The sequence below is a fragment of the Furipterus horrens genome, unplaced genomic scaffold (assembly GCF_987537825.1).
Source record: "Furipterus horrens unplaced genomic scaffold, mFurHor1.1.pri manual_scaffold_7, whole genome shotgun sequence".
Taxonomy (NCBI): Eukaryota; Metazoa; Chordata; class Mammalia; order Chiroptera; family Furipteridae; genus Furipterus; species Furipterus horrens.
The window spans coordinates 117,246,711-117,259,916 of record NW_028327177.1 but is presented as its reverse complement, the minus strand read 5'-3'; the positions used below and the strand labels follow the sequence as shown (position 1 = coordinate 117,259,916).

At 39.4% G+C, this 13,206-nt stretch overlaps 1 protein-coding gene across 2 annotated transcripts in view; it reads left to right on the top strand.

Moving 5' to 3' along the window:
- The window catches only part of METTL6 (methyltransferase 6, tRNA N3-cytidine), a 15,757-nt gene extending 2,551 nt beyond the window's left edge, over positions 1-13,206 (top strand). Inside the window, exons 3-5 of one of the 2 annotated variants that reach the window (XM_090284357.1) lie at positions 7,238-7,408; positions 11,210-11,351; positions 12,832-13,206. In XM_090284357.1, the coding sequence (XP_090140483.1) occupies positions 7,238-7,408; positions 11,210-11,351; positions 12,832-13,013 (495 nt within the window). In that variant the 3' untranslated portion in view covers positions 13,014-13,206. Of the gene's footprint in view, positions 1-7,237; positions 7,409-11,209; positions 11,630-12,831 lie in introns of those variants that run through there. The other variant, XM_090284356.1, reaches the window with a different exon arrangement.

Below are 13,206 nucleotides of genomic sequence, written 5' to 3'. Positions count from 1 at the left end.
CTCCTCATACTTCATTACGTACCTTAAATCTCCTTAGCCTAAAACATTCCTGCCCTTCACATTGACCTTTTGGCCACTGACAAGCCATTTTCTGTAATGAGGTCCCACATTCCAAAATGGTTTGATTGTTTCTTTGTATCATTGTTTAACTTGTTCCTCTATCCCCTAATTTTGCTGTTAACTAGAAATTAAATTTAAATCGGGTAAATTATTTCCCAGAAAAATAATAGGTGATATACCTTTCATATAGCTTCATGTCAGGAGGCAGTAATGTCTGTTTAATCTTACCGTAAGTGATGCTAGCTTTGGTCACTGGGGTAAGGTAGTAACTACCTAATTCCTTTGTTGTACAAATATTACCCTTTTGTCATTAACAAGTATGTGGGGACTACTTTGGCAACATGCAGATACCTAGTTTTCCATCAGCCTTTCACAGTTTTGGCATTCACTAGACTTTTTAATATTGGTATCGCATTGTACTGTAACTCGCTTTAGTCATTCTACGTTATATCTTGCAGTTTTCCATCTTAGTATACATAGGTCTACCACGTTTTATTTATCTGTTGTAGTATTCCATAAAATGGGTATACTTTACTTTAACAATTACTCTGTTGATATTTGTTTAAATTGTTTCTAATTTTCTGCCCTTATAAGTAGGGTTAATGTGATCAACATTATACACATACTCTGAAACATATGTACACATTTTTCTACACATTTCCATATGTTGAATAATGGAAAAAAATATATACACATTTAAATTTTAAAAGATAATGCCAAGTTTCCATCCAAAAACTTAATACCATGTATCATTTCACCAATAATAAGGATACCTTTTAATCTAGGTCCTCAAATTTAATGTCTTTTTTATATCTCCCAATCTTATGGGCAAAATATAATGTCTCCATATTTTAATTTGTTCATTCCTTATAATCAGTAAGGGTGAAATCCTTATAATATATAAATTAGCATTAGGTTTTTTTGTTTTTTGCTTGTAAGTTCCTTTCTTCCACATATATTTATCAAAAACCTAATGTGTGCCAGTCACTGTTCTAAGCATTGGGATTAAGTAGTGAACAAAATGTACAAAAAAACCCAACTAATGTGGAGCTTATGTTATAGTATGAATTCTCTGTTGATAACCTTTGCCCATTTTTCTCTCATTTTTGCTCTTATTTTTAGTATATATTCTGGATATTCTGTTGTATATGTTGCAAACATTTCTTCTAGTTCAATGTTTTATGGTATTGTTCTATGACAAGATTTAAATTGTGTCACATTTATTAATCTGTTCATTTTGAGGAGCTAAGGTTTTAAGTCTTGTTTAATTCTTTTTTTAAATTATATTTTATTGATTATGCTATTACAGTTGTCCAGTTTTGCCCCCTCCACCCTGCTCCCCGCCATACCCCCTCAGGCAATCCCCACACCATTGTCCATGCCCATGGGTCATGCATATATGTTCATTGGCTACTCTATTTCCTATGCATTACTTTACATCTCCATGTCTATTCTGTAACTACCAATTTATACTTCTAATCCCTTCACCTTTTTTGCCCATCTACCCTATGCCCATCCCATCTGACAACCATCAAAATGTTCTCTGTATCTATAATCCTGTTTCTGTTCTGCTTGTTTGCTTGTTTTGTTGTTCAGATTCAGTTGTTTATAGATATGTATTTATTGACATTTTATTGTTTATATTTTTGATCATTTAAAAAAAATAAGTCCCTTTAACATTTCATATAATAATGGCTTGGTGATGATGAACTTCTTCAGTTTTTTCTTGTCTGGGAAGCTCTTTTTCTGCCCTTGAATTCTAAATGATAGCGTTGCTGGGTAGAGCAATCTTGGCTGTAGGTCCCTGCTTTTCATAACTTTGAATATTTCTTTCCAATCCCTTCTAGACTGCAAAACTTGAGAAATCAGCTGACAGTCTTATGGGAACTCCCTTGTAGGTAACTAACTGCTATTCTCTTGCTGCTTTTAAAATTTCTCTTTGTCTTTATCCTTTGGTATTCTGATTTTGATGTGTTGTGGTGTGATCTTCTTGGGGTTCATGTTGTTTGGGACTCTGCACTTTCTGGACTTGTGTGTCTTATTTCCTTCACCATGTTAGGGAAGTTTTCTGTCATTATTTTTCTTCAAATAAGTTTTCAATTTCTTGCCCTCTCCCTTCTCCTTCTGGCACCCCCATGATGTAAATGTTGGAATGCCTGAAGTTGTCCCAGAAGCTCCTTATGCTATCCTCATTTTTCTGGATTCTTTTTTCTTCTTGCTGTTCTGACTGGGTGTTTTTGCTTTCGTATGTTCCAAATTGCTGAATTGATTCTCGGCTTCATCCACTCTGTTGCTGATTCCCTATAAATTGTTCTTCATTTCAGTTAATGTATCCTTCATTCTGACTGGTTCTTTTTTATGGTTTCCGTGTCCTTTTTTATGCTGTTGAAGTTCTCTCTGAGTTCATCTGCTCTTCCCCTAAGTTCATTAAGCATCCTTATAACCAGTGTTTTGAACTCTGCACCTAGTATATTGCTTGTCTCCATTTTGTTTAGTACTTTTTCTGAAGTTTTGTTCAGTTCTTTCATTTGGGCTGTTTCTTTGTCTCCTCCTTTTGGTAGCCTCCCTGTGTTTGTTTCTATGTATTATATAGAGCTGCTATGATTTGCTGGCTTGGTAGAGTGGCTTAATGTAGTAGGGGTCCTGTAGGATCCAATGGCACAGCTCCCCTATCACCCAAACTGGGTACTCGAGGTGCACCCTCCATGTGGGTTGTGTATACCCTCCTCTTGTAGTTGAGACTTGATTGCTGTTGGTGGGCCATTGGGAGGGATTGACCCAGGCCGATTAGCTGCAAGGACTGGCTGTGACCACTGCCTACCAACTTCCTACCCCTGTGGAGGATCAGCTGGGCAGGTGCCCACTCAACAGAGCAGGACTTACTTCAGCAGGGCTCTGGTGCCCACTGAGCCTGCCCCTTGAGGGTGTTGCTTGTGGAGATGGTTGGGTGGTGGTGCTCCGACATGGTCTGTTGCTGTCCACTGGGTGTGCAGGCTCTGGGGCTTCCCAGGAGGTGCAGGCCAGGGCCAGCCACTGCCTATGTTCTGTCTGGGGCCACCTGGCATAAAGCTACAGAGTGATCTGTAGATGGCTACTACTTGTGCTGGCCTGGGGCCACTTACCAATAGGCACAGGGCATGCCGAGGCCAGCTGCTGCTTATTTGAGAGGATTTAGGAAAATGTGAAGCATGAGCCAAGACAAGCCATTTTTATGGAAAAGCCACTGGAAGCAGCTTGGGTGGGCCTGAAAGTTGTTTCATGCTAAGCCTCAGGGAATGACCCAGGTGTGACAAATAGTGTGAGCCAGGTGATAAGAGTCTCAGATGTGGCACCTGCCTGCCAGCTCTGTGGGAGGAAGGGCTCATCAAAGGTTCAGTGGCCTCTGCCAGCACTTCTGTCTGGGAGAAAACTGTCCCCCAGCTCTCGCCCTGATGCCAGACACTTCATCTCCTCCTTGTTTGCCTCTGGTGCCTTTCAAACTGATGCCCAGTGCTGGAGCTTAGAAGCAGTGAATCTGAGTAAGACCATACATGGGCCCTGTAAGAGGAACTTCCAGGGAGTCCAGCAGCTCCTGTTTTCCACAGTCTCAATTCCCACTGGTTTTTGTAGCCAGAGGTTATGGGCACTTATCTTCCTAGCACTGGCACTTTGGGTAGTGGGGCCTGGTGTGGAGCTGGGACCCCTTGCTCCCGAGATACTTCTTCCAGTTTTTAATCACCACATGTTGATGTGGGACCAGCCCATTCCATGTATCTGCTCCTTTTACCAGTCTCAGTGTGGTTTTTCCTTTAATTCTGTAGTTGTAGGACTTCCATTCAGCATAATTTCTGGTGGTTCTGAATAATAGTGGTTCTGTGGTTTAATTGTAATTTTCATGTGGTTGTGCGAGGAGGCGAGCCGTGTTTACCTAGAACACCATCTTAGCTTTCTCAATTTCTGTTTAGGGTTCTATAATTACCTATATATTCTTCTTATAACTTTGGTTATTAGGGTTTCTAACTAATATGGACAGATTTTGGTCATTATTTCTTCAGATATTTCTTCAGCTCTGTTCTCTCTTCTTTTAAGATTCCAGTTATATGTCTGTTAAATCATTTGCTATCATACCACAGCTCTTGGATGTTGTTTTTCTTTTAACTCACTTTCTCTTTGCATTTTCAGTTTGTGTAATTTCTAATGCCCCATCATCAAGTTTACTGATCCCGTCCTCGGCAATAGGTATTCCTGTTGATGAACCTGCCAAATGCATTCTTTCTATTACTACGTTTTTGTTTTTTAACATTTTCAGTTGGTACTCTTTTTATCCTCTCTCTCTGCTGAAATTACCTATCTGATCCTTCATGTTCACCTTTTTCAATAGAACCTTTAACATTTTAATCAGTTATTTTAAGTGCCCAAACTTTTTAAAAATTGTTTTTCTATTACAGTTGTCTTACTTTTTCCCCCATTGCTCCCCCCCACCCAGCCCACCCCTTCTCCCACAGTCAGTCCCACCCCATTGTCCATGTCCATGGGTCATTTATACTAGTTCCTTGACTAGACTCTTCCCCTTCTTACCTCCCTTCTCTCCCTCCCTGCTCCCCACCTTGTCAGTGTTAGTCTGTTCCATGTTTAGATGCCTCTGGTTCAATTTTGCTCATTTGTTTGTGTTGTTCATTAGTTTCCTGTATTAGGTGAGATTATATGTTATTCGTCTTTCATTGCCTGGCTTATTTCACTAAGCATAATTCTCTCTAGTTCCATCCATGTAGTTACAAATGGTAGGAGTTCTTCTTTTCTGCTGCATAGTATTCCATTGTGTAAATGTACCACAGTTTTTTGATCCACTCATCTACAGATGGGCATTAAGTGCCCAGACTTTTAATTCCAACATCTGTGCCATATTTGAGTCTGGTTCTGATGGTTTTGTCTCTTCAGACTGTGTTTTTTCTTATGTTTTGCTATGCCTTGTACTTTTTTGTTGAGAGCTAGATATCTTATACAGGATAGTGGATACTGAGGCAATGATTTTTAATAATCTAGACAGAAGTTGGCCTGTATTTGAAGTCTGTTGTTGCTGTAGTTACCTGTAAGGTTTGTTGTTGCTATGGGTACCACAGAAAACAAACTCCTCTGGTGACTGTTTTTGTCTCTCCTCTTGGCTTTGGATCCTCTCTTTATGCCGTTCCCCGTAAAGAAACTGTCTCTTGTGGCTATTCCAGCTGCGATCCACCGTTATTATTACTTAAGACTTGGTGGTAAGGTATGGCAGAAGGGATTATTCCCCCTAATGTTCTAATTCTCAGTTTCCAAACTACATATTCATCTGTGTCTCGGGTGTGACCTTCTGCCTCTCCAGGAATAGTCTTTTCTCTCCCATCCCTCCCCCAGCTGTGAGAGGGATCTACCAGTGTCCTGTCTGTGGTCTTGAGGTCATTCTTCCTGCAGATTAGGACTAGATCTGGGCAGAGTAGTGCCCTTCCCGTAGTGGCAGTGCCCTAAGGCTGCAGGCCTCAAATGACCTTTTTCCCGCAGATTAAACCTTTCTTCCTTAAAGGAAATGAGAAAGTCCAGCACGATCCTCTCTTTGAGAGCCTGATGGTGTTTCTGGTGGAACCCCCTGCAAAAGGGTAGGAACCATCCCTATGACGTCAGTCCCCAGGAACCGAACACTGTAACATCCATACTCAGTTCTCCAGCAAGTTCTCAGATTTCTAGTTTTATCTTTGCAGTTGGGAGGCTTCTGCCTCAGGTAAGCAAATGCTTGGGTCCTATCTTTCCCTAAAGGCAACTCCCTCTCTAGATTTTGGGAAGGGTGCTTGTTCTTTGACAGGTTCATAAAAAGTCGTTACTTTGCTGTCCCTCCAATATTTTTCTTATTGTAAGGATGGGAGCTACATTTTTCCACCTCTGTATATCCCTGAGCTGAACCTATAAGTCTTTTAAGTCATCTGGGTAGCCAGTAGTCTTTTAATACAAATAAGTATCTAGTTATTCAAATACAATAAATTGAGTGAAAAAAATAATTTTCCTTCCTGGTAATTGTCACCTTTATTATCTCCCATTTTATAAATTTAATTGTCATCTTTGTCACATCTTTTTGTTGTATCCAGTACTAAATTTCTCTATGTACATAGGTCTGTTTGGGGACTTTTTTTTCTCATTATCTATTCATTCCCATTCTCAAACCACATTATTTTAGTGCTACATTTTGTAATGTTTTGATGTTCAGAAGTGTACCTTCTCCTACATCATTCTTCATTTTTAAAAATTGACTTGGAGGCGGGAAAGAAGGGAAAGGGTCTAGTCAAGGAACTAGTATAAATGATGCATGGACATGGACAACCGGGTGGGGATGGACTGTGGGAGAGGGGGGAGGTGGGTGGGGCAGGGGAGAGCCACGGGGGAAAATGGGACAACTGTAATAGCACAACAATTTAAAAAATGAAATGAATAAGAATTGACTTGGCTATTTCTAAAGATTTTCATTTCCAGATTAATTAGATTTACCTTGTCAAGATTCTAGGAATTTAGGAGGATTCTGTTGAGATTGCACTGGATTTGTAGGTAGAATGGTAGGTAGAGTTAGCTTCTTTTCAATATTGAATCTTCCCATTCAATAACTGTGTATTTTTTCAGGTCCTTATTTACATTAAAGAAAAGTTAAAAATTTTTCTTTATAATGTGCTTATGCATGTGTTGAAACCCACTGACCAAAATGTACCAGGCACATACTTGTAGCAAAAAGAAATTGGGTTTATTTAGCTTGCTGCAGCAAGGGAAAATATGCCCAGAAGAACTGTAGAAGCATCTCAATAAGGGAAGCTGGAGGGCTTCTTGTAGGATTTAGTTTTGTGGTGGATAACTCAAAGGAGGATTAAGGAAGCAGAGGCCAGTTTTGGAGTATTATCCCTGTGGCTGTATATGTTTCTAAAATGCTCAGTTTTGAATATGTGATAGGCTGTGTTCTCTCCTCAATTGAAAATGACTTTTAAAATGAAATCACAGCAATATTGAATATTACTTGCTTTAATGTGAAAATGGCTCATTACTCAGTGTTACCCATAACAAGTGATCAGTGATCTCTGAGCAGCAGTACATGAGTGGAAAAACAGGACCTCCTTTTGAGGCCATAGTTTTCTATATGCATCAACATGGATGTTGATTTAAAATTCTTTTGTGTTTTTCCCGTCTTTAGCAAAATCCTTTATATGATACAGAAAGATGCAAGGTATTCCAATGTGACCTAACTAAAGACGACCTTCTGGAACATGTGCCCCCAGAGTCTGTGGATGTTGTCATGTTGATATTCGTGCTCTCTGCTGTTCACCCTGAGAAGATGCACCTTGTCTTACAAAACATTTACAAGGTTAGTGATTTGGAGCCTGCACTCAAGGAGCTAGACATCTCAGTCTTCTTGCTTCCCTTCCCTTCATGGATCAGGTACTATCTAGATTCAGGAGCTCCCATTCTTACTAGGTAGGCTGTATGGAAAGGGATTCTCCTGTGTAAAAATCCACCCTAAGCTTTCATTTGTCTGGTGGCCATTGCTGCTCTTCAGAGTGCGGCCAGCCTTGGAGCAAGGATGATTTTTACAAACACAAATGACCAGTGGTGATCCTACAGCTCACCTGGGAGGCACTAAGTGCAAGTGCGCATCATCTAGAAAGCCCGTACACCTCACCTGTTCAGGGAGCCATGGGCTTCAGTCACTCTGCTTTACAAAGGGAGAGGAAAGCATTCAGCAAGTTGAAAAGGTAAATGTCAGGAAAGGGAAATTCTGTGTATTTAGAGCTATACATTAAAATTCAACCCTGATTTTGTTTTATAAGAGTAGTGAGGTAGAAATTTCAAGACACTGGAAACCTGTTCGGGAATAATTATTCCCACTTAAAACAATATTTTTAAAAATATTCAGATATTACCACATTGGTTTTAGCCCTCTGAGGTTTCTTAAGGTTTTTTTTTTTTTTTTTCTCCTTAACCTCTCTTTTCCCTGATCCTGGTATCTGAACAGTTGAGAGCCTAGCATGTACCAGTAAATGGTCATGAAACTTTAGCTGGGTAAAGAGGGAAGAGAAGATAGGATCACCTGATTTGAAGGTCCAGGTGAAGGTTTATTAAAGATGGGGAACCAGAGAGGTAAAATGATGAGGGTGGTCAGATAGTGACCTGGGTGATGTTGACGGTAAGGAGGGCTTATACTTTTTAGTGTTGACAAGGCTTTAGGATGTTACTGTGGGAGTGAGTGGGTTAAGTAGGGTGGAAGATAAGATCTTTGGAAGAGAAGCTCAAGTCATTAAGAAGCCAGTATATTTCAAAGGATAATCCACATGTATATTGAAGTTACCCAGAGTTAAAAATGGAGTAGTACAAAGAATAAGGGAGTAAGCCACAAGTTACATTCATCATGAAATGAAGGGACACGGCATGGAACTAATCAGTGACAATAAGGGATAGTGGGTGGTATAATCTGATGACAAGAGATCAGAGCTGTGGGGTTTAGGGAGGAGAAAGGAGAATGCACAGAAAGTAGCAGCGAGGGGCGAGGGAGGAAACCAGCTGGGTCGTCAAGCCCAATGTCACCAGGGCAATGGGCGAAAACAGCCATGACTTGAGAGGTTGCTGGGAAAACTGTCATTGGGACAATCAGGTTTTTTCTATGAGCACAAGAATGAAGGGAACATCAGAAGAGGTTGTTGATACTAGTGCTTTTACTGATGAAGGTTTCACGTGTTAAGAAGTAGTTAGGACAGAATAAGGAATATCAGGAACTTTATGAGGATGAGGATGCCCACTACCATTCTTCATTATCTTGGAAGACCCAGTCAGCTCAAAAGGACAAGAAAAGATTTAAGGATGAGAAAGAAACAAAACTTATTATTTCCAGATATAGTTGCCTAATTAGAAAAATATTTAAAGGATTACAAAAGCTGTTGTAAGGTACATGTAATTACTCTAGAATGTTAACACCAGAAAAATTTAAAAACCACATAATTTTACACTGAAAGATAACCTTAAAGTTGAATTCCCTCATTTTGCAATAGAATGGTGAAATAAATTAGACCAAATTTGTCATCATAAGAACTGGATTTTGGTCACTCCTGTGCCACCAACTTGCCTTGAAACCTCAGGCAAATCACTTTTACTCTGAGTCTTAGTTATTGTAAAATGGGTAAATAGAGTTTACCTACCCACTTCTTGGAGCTATTGGGGAAATGAAAGAACCTAACATTGAGAAATGCCTGGTTAATGAACTGTATAGTGCCTTGATCAAAGGAGACATTAGCATCATAATATTTTACAGATGAGAAAACATGTACAGAGGGATAAAATTACTTGCTCAAGGTCATTTCATTAGTTAATGGAAGAAATACAGTATGAATCAAGATTGCCAAATTCCTGAGTGAGTGTTCTTTCCACTGTCCTATGCAGCGTTCATTCCCTTCTTCTGAAAGGAAGAGCTAAATTTTTCAGAATTTTCCCCTCTTAATTATTCACAGTTTAAAACTTAGCATTTTACATCAAGGTAAGAATATTTTTGTCCAAGAAGCTCTTTACTGACAGTATTTGAAATGCATGCTAGTATTGATAAGAATTTACTAAATGTTAGCACACTTGAAAGTATGTATTATGTACAATACTTTATATTCTATTCCGAAAAAAGAAATACATCAAGCTATGTCAAATATCTGTTATAATAGGTAGTATATGTAATTATGTCTTAAAGGATATCTTGTTGATGTAATGGGTCAGAATAAGAGTTAATTTGTGCCCCCTTTGAAGTCCACCCTAATTTGGTAATGTTAATGCAGTTTGAAAGAATTTTCACATAAAAAGCAAGTGTCACAGTGTGTACCACTTTCTTTTCATCCTGAAAAAACATGGCTATTTGCTTTGTAAGATACGGGTAGTTATACCCACTCCCTGCTGATCGTACCTTTCTACTTGGTGACACCTATCTCTGATAGGCGTTAGTGAGGGACTCCCACATGGGCCTGAACCCCTTGCCTACACTCCTGCACTGGCTGACCCGCTCCTTCTCACGTAAGGAAGTGCAGCAGCGCGGGAACGGTACTCAGTTCCTCCTCCCCTCACAGCCCGTCTTTTCTTGTCAGTAGTGTCAGTGGAATTGGAATGGCCCCAAACACAGATGTTGCTCGTTCTACAGCATGAGGCTTTTTGTCCCAGTGCGAGTCCTGACTCCCCCACTTAGTTGCTGATGTGTGATTGTAGGCAAATCACTGAACTCTTCCTGATATCAGTTTCCTCTCCTCACATGAGGATAATAATCACACTCTTTTCTTCCTGTTGGAATTGGATGGAGATCCAATGAGAAAATGAGGTAAGCTGTACAGTACTAGGCATATGTCACTTATTTGCACAGTAGGCAAGCTGTACATAGTCATAGCGCAGTGAAACCAGAGCTGAGACTCAGAATGAGGAAAGCCAGGCACAATCAGAAAAAAGTCAAAAGGACATCACATTTTTTTAAAGAGACAGTCGGACTATAGGGCCACGTATTAGGAGATGGCTAGTTAAATGTTGGGAGACATGCTTTAATGAGGATAAGACTGTTTTGTCTAATATCTTTAACTTTTTAATTATATGACACTGGACCTTCCAGAGTGTCTTGTGAGCTCTCAAGAAGTATCACTTCATGGGCATCTTGCCAAGTGTGACTATACCTTTGATTAGTAGGCCCTTTTTCCTTCATAGAATGGGGATTTCAGCCTGACGCCTTTCATAATTATCCTAAGTGTAAGGTAATTTCATCTCTAAATTAATCAGATTTTTAAAATTTGTTTATTTTTGTTAATAGATATTCTAATGCATATGAAGTGGTTTTGAATTGCATTTCCACAGTATGCTTATTATTATTTTTTAAATGATTTTATTTATTTTATTTGTAGAGAGAGGGGAAGGGAGCAGGAAAAGAGGGAGAGAAACTTCAATGCGTGATCGCCTCTTGTGTGCCCCCAACTGGGGACCTGGCCCACAACCCAGGCATGTGCTCTGACTGGGAATCAAACTGGCGACCCTTTGGTTTGTAGGCCAGCGCTCAATCCACTGAGCCACACCAGCCAGGGCTAATCAGATTTTTATTTCATAGTAAGCTTTATTTGATTAGGTTCCCCAGACTTATATGCAGCCTGCTTTTGCTTTGTAGGTATTAAAACCAGGCAAAAATGTCTTGTTTCGCGACTATGGCCTATATGATCACGCAATGCTTAGGTTTAAAGCCGGCAGCAAACTTGGAGAAAACTTTTATGTTAGACAAGATGGAACCAGATCGTATTTTTTTACTGATGGTAAGATTAATGGAATCTGTCTTTATTTCTGTTTACTTGATTGCTTTATCACTGTAACACTGGTTGGGGGTGGGGATGGCTGTACTTAATAGCACACATGCACAAGACACTGGAACAAGCTCTCTGTCACGTGCCACTTACCTAGCACCAGGGACAACACAGACATGCCTCTGGCCATGGTGAGCTCACAGCCTCCTCTGGTGACAATGTCTAGTTAGTCTGGGTTAACAGATGGGCTCTATGTGCCGCATAGATACCAGGAACTGTGCTGGGAGAGGAGGAGGGCAACTAGGAATCTTCTTCACTTTGTTCATTCAAACATGAAGGAAATAGGACAATATATTGCCTTGTGATTACTTTCCCAGATCACAAACATTTTTTAAAAGATTTAATTAATTTATTTTTAGAGATGGGGGAAGGAGGGAGAAAGAGAGGGAGAGAAACATCATTGATTGGTTGTCTCCTACGCCCTCCAAACGGGGTCAGAACCAGCAATCGACACATGTGCCCTGACCAGGAATCGAACTGTGGGACAATGCCCAACCAACTGAGCCGCACCAGTCAGGGCAAAGAAACATTATTTTATAAAAGTGATTGGATCTGTATTTAAATGCAGAGGTTTTCTATAGAGGGATCCTTAAAAAGTCATTTTTTATTAAAAAAAAAATCCAAACATGAGTTTTAAGCCTACTTAAATCTGGACCATAAGATAATTACCTTCTTAAGCTCTTTTTTTTAAACAAACATTTGTATTTCTTGAAATAAAATATTCTTTTGAATTCTAAACAAAAAATGAGTGATTACCATTCAGATTGCAAAATCATAAGAAATGTCAAGTGAAAATTAAGCATTCGTTTTAATGTTTCTGACTCATGAAATTTGATGAAACTAGTGGTAAATAATTGAGAAGATGCAGTAATATCTGTAAAGTACTTCAGAGCAGTATTCGGAGTAATGCTCCTAGTAAGAGTATTTTTGTTACATAGCCATTTGTTTCATTTCACGTGTAGTGATGTGTTATCTGGGTTAAATTTTTCTTGGGGTATATCACCATCAGATGATTTTTCCCCCCACACTGGTCACAGATTTTCCTCCGTCATGTTTAGATAGATGAAGTGCTTGATGTAAACAAATCGAACACATGCAGACTTTGTATGAATACAACCAGTTTGGAATTTTGTTGCTTTTTACTCAAGACTTTTGCATTTGGGGACTCATAATAGGGCAAGGTGGGCATAGTCCAAGCTGTCCTTAAACTTTTCTGGTTACCTTTTAGTTTGGATTTTCTATTTGGGTGTAAGACGATAAGAAGTAAGAGTGTGTTACTTTTTAAAACAAAACCTTTAAATTTTAGCATTGACATTTTCATTACATTAAAAAACAAAAATCTGTCTCAGCCTTCCAGCCTTCCTCCTTACCTGACTGCAAAGCAAATGTAATGATTTCAGGACTGACAGTTGTTGATCTGCTTGTCTTACAGAATTTCTGGCTCAGCTCTTTATGGACACAGGTTATGAAGAAGTGGTGAACGAGTATGTGTTCCGTGAGACGGTGAATAAAAAAGAAGGCCTGTGTGTACCAAGAGTTTTCCTTCAGAGCAAATTCCGAAAGTCTCTAAAGAACCCAACTCCTGTGACCCTGGGCCTACGTCCCAAGTCCTGACCTTTCTCAAGGTTGACTTTTATGCCTCTCCTTGAAGAGGAAAGCTCCAGGTCACTCCTTTTATTTTGTATATCTTTATATTTTATCTTTTTAAGTGAATATATATAATTTTTGTATTAAAAAGGAACAAATATATGTGTGTATATTCTAGATTTAAAATAAAACAAAATTGCAAGGCCTGAACAGTAAATAA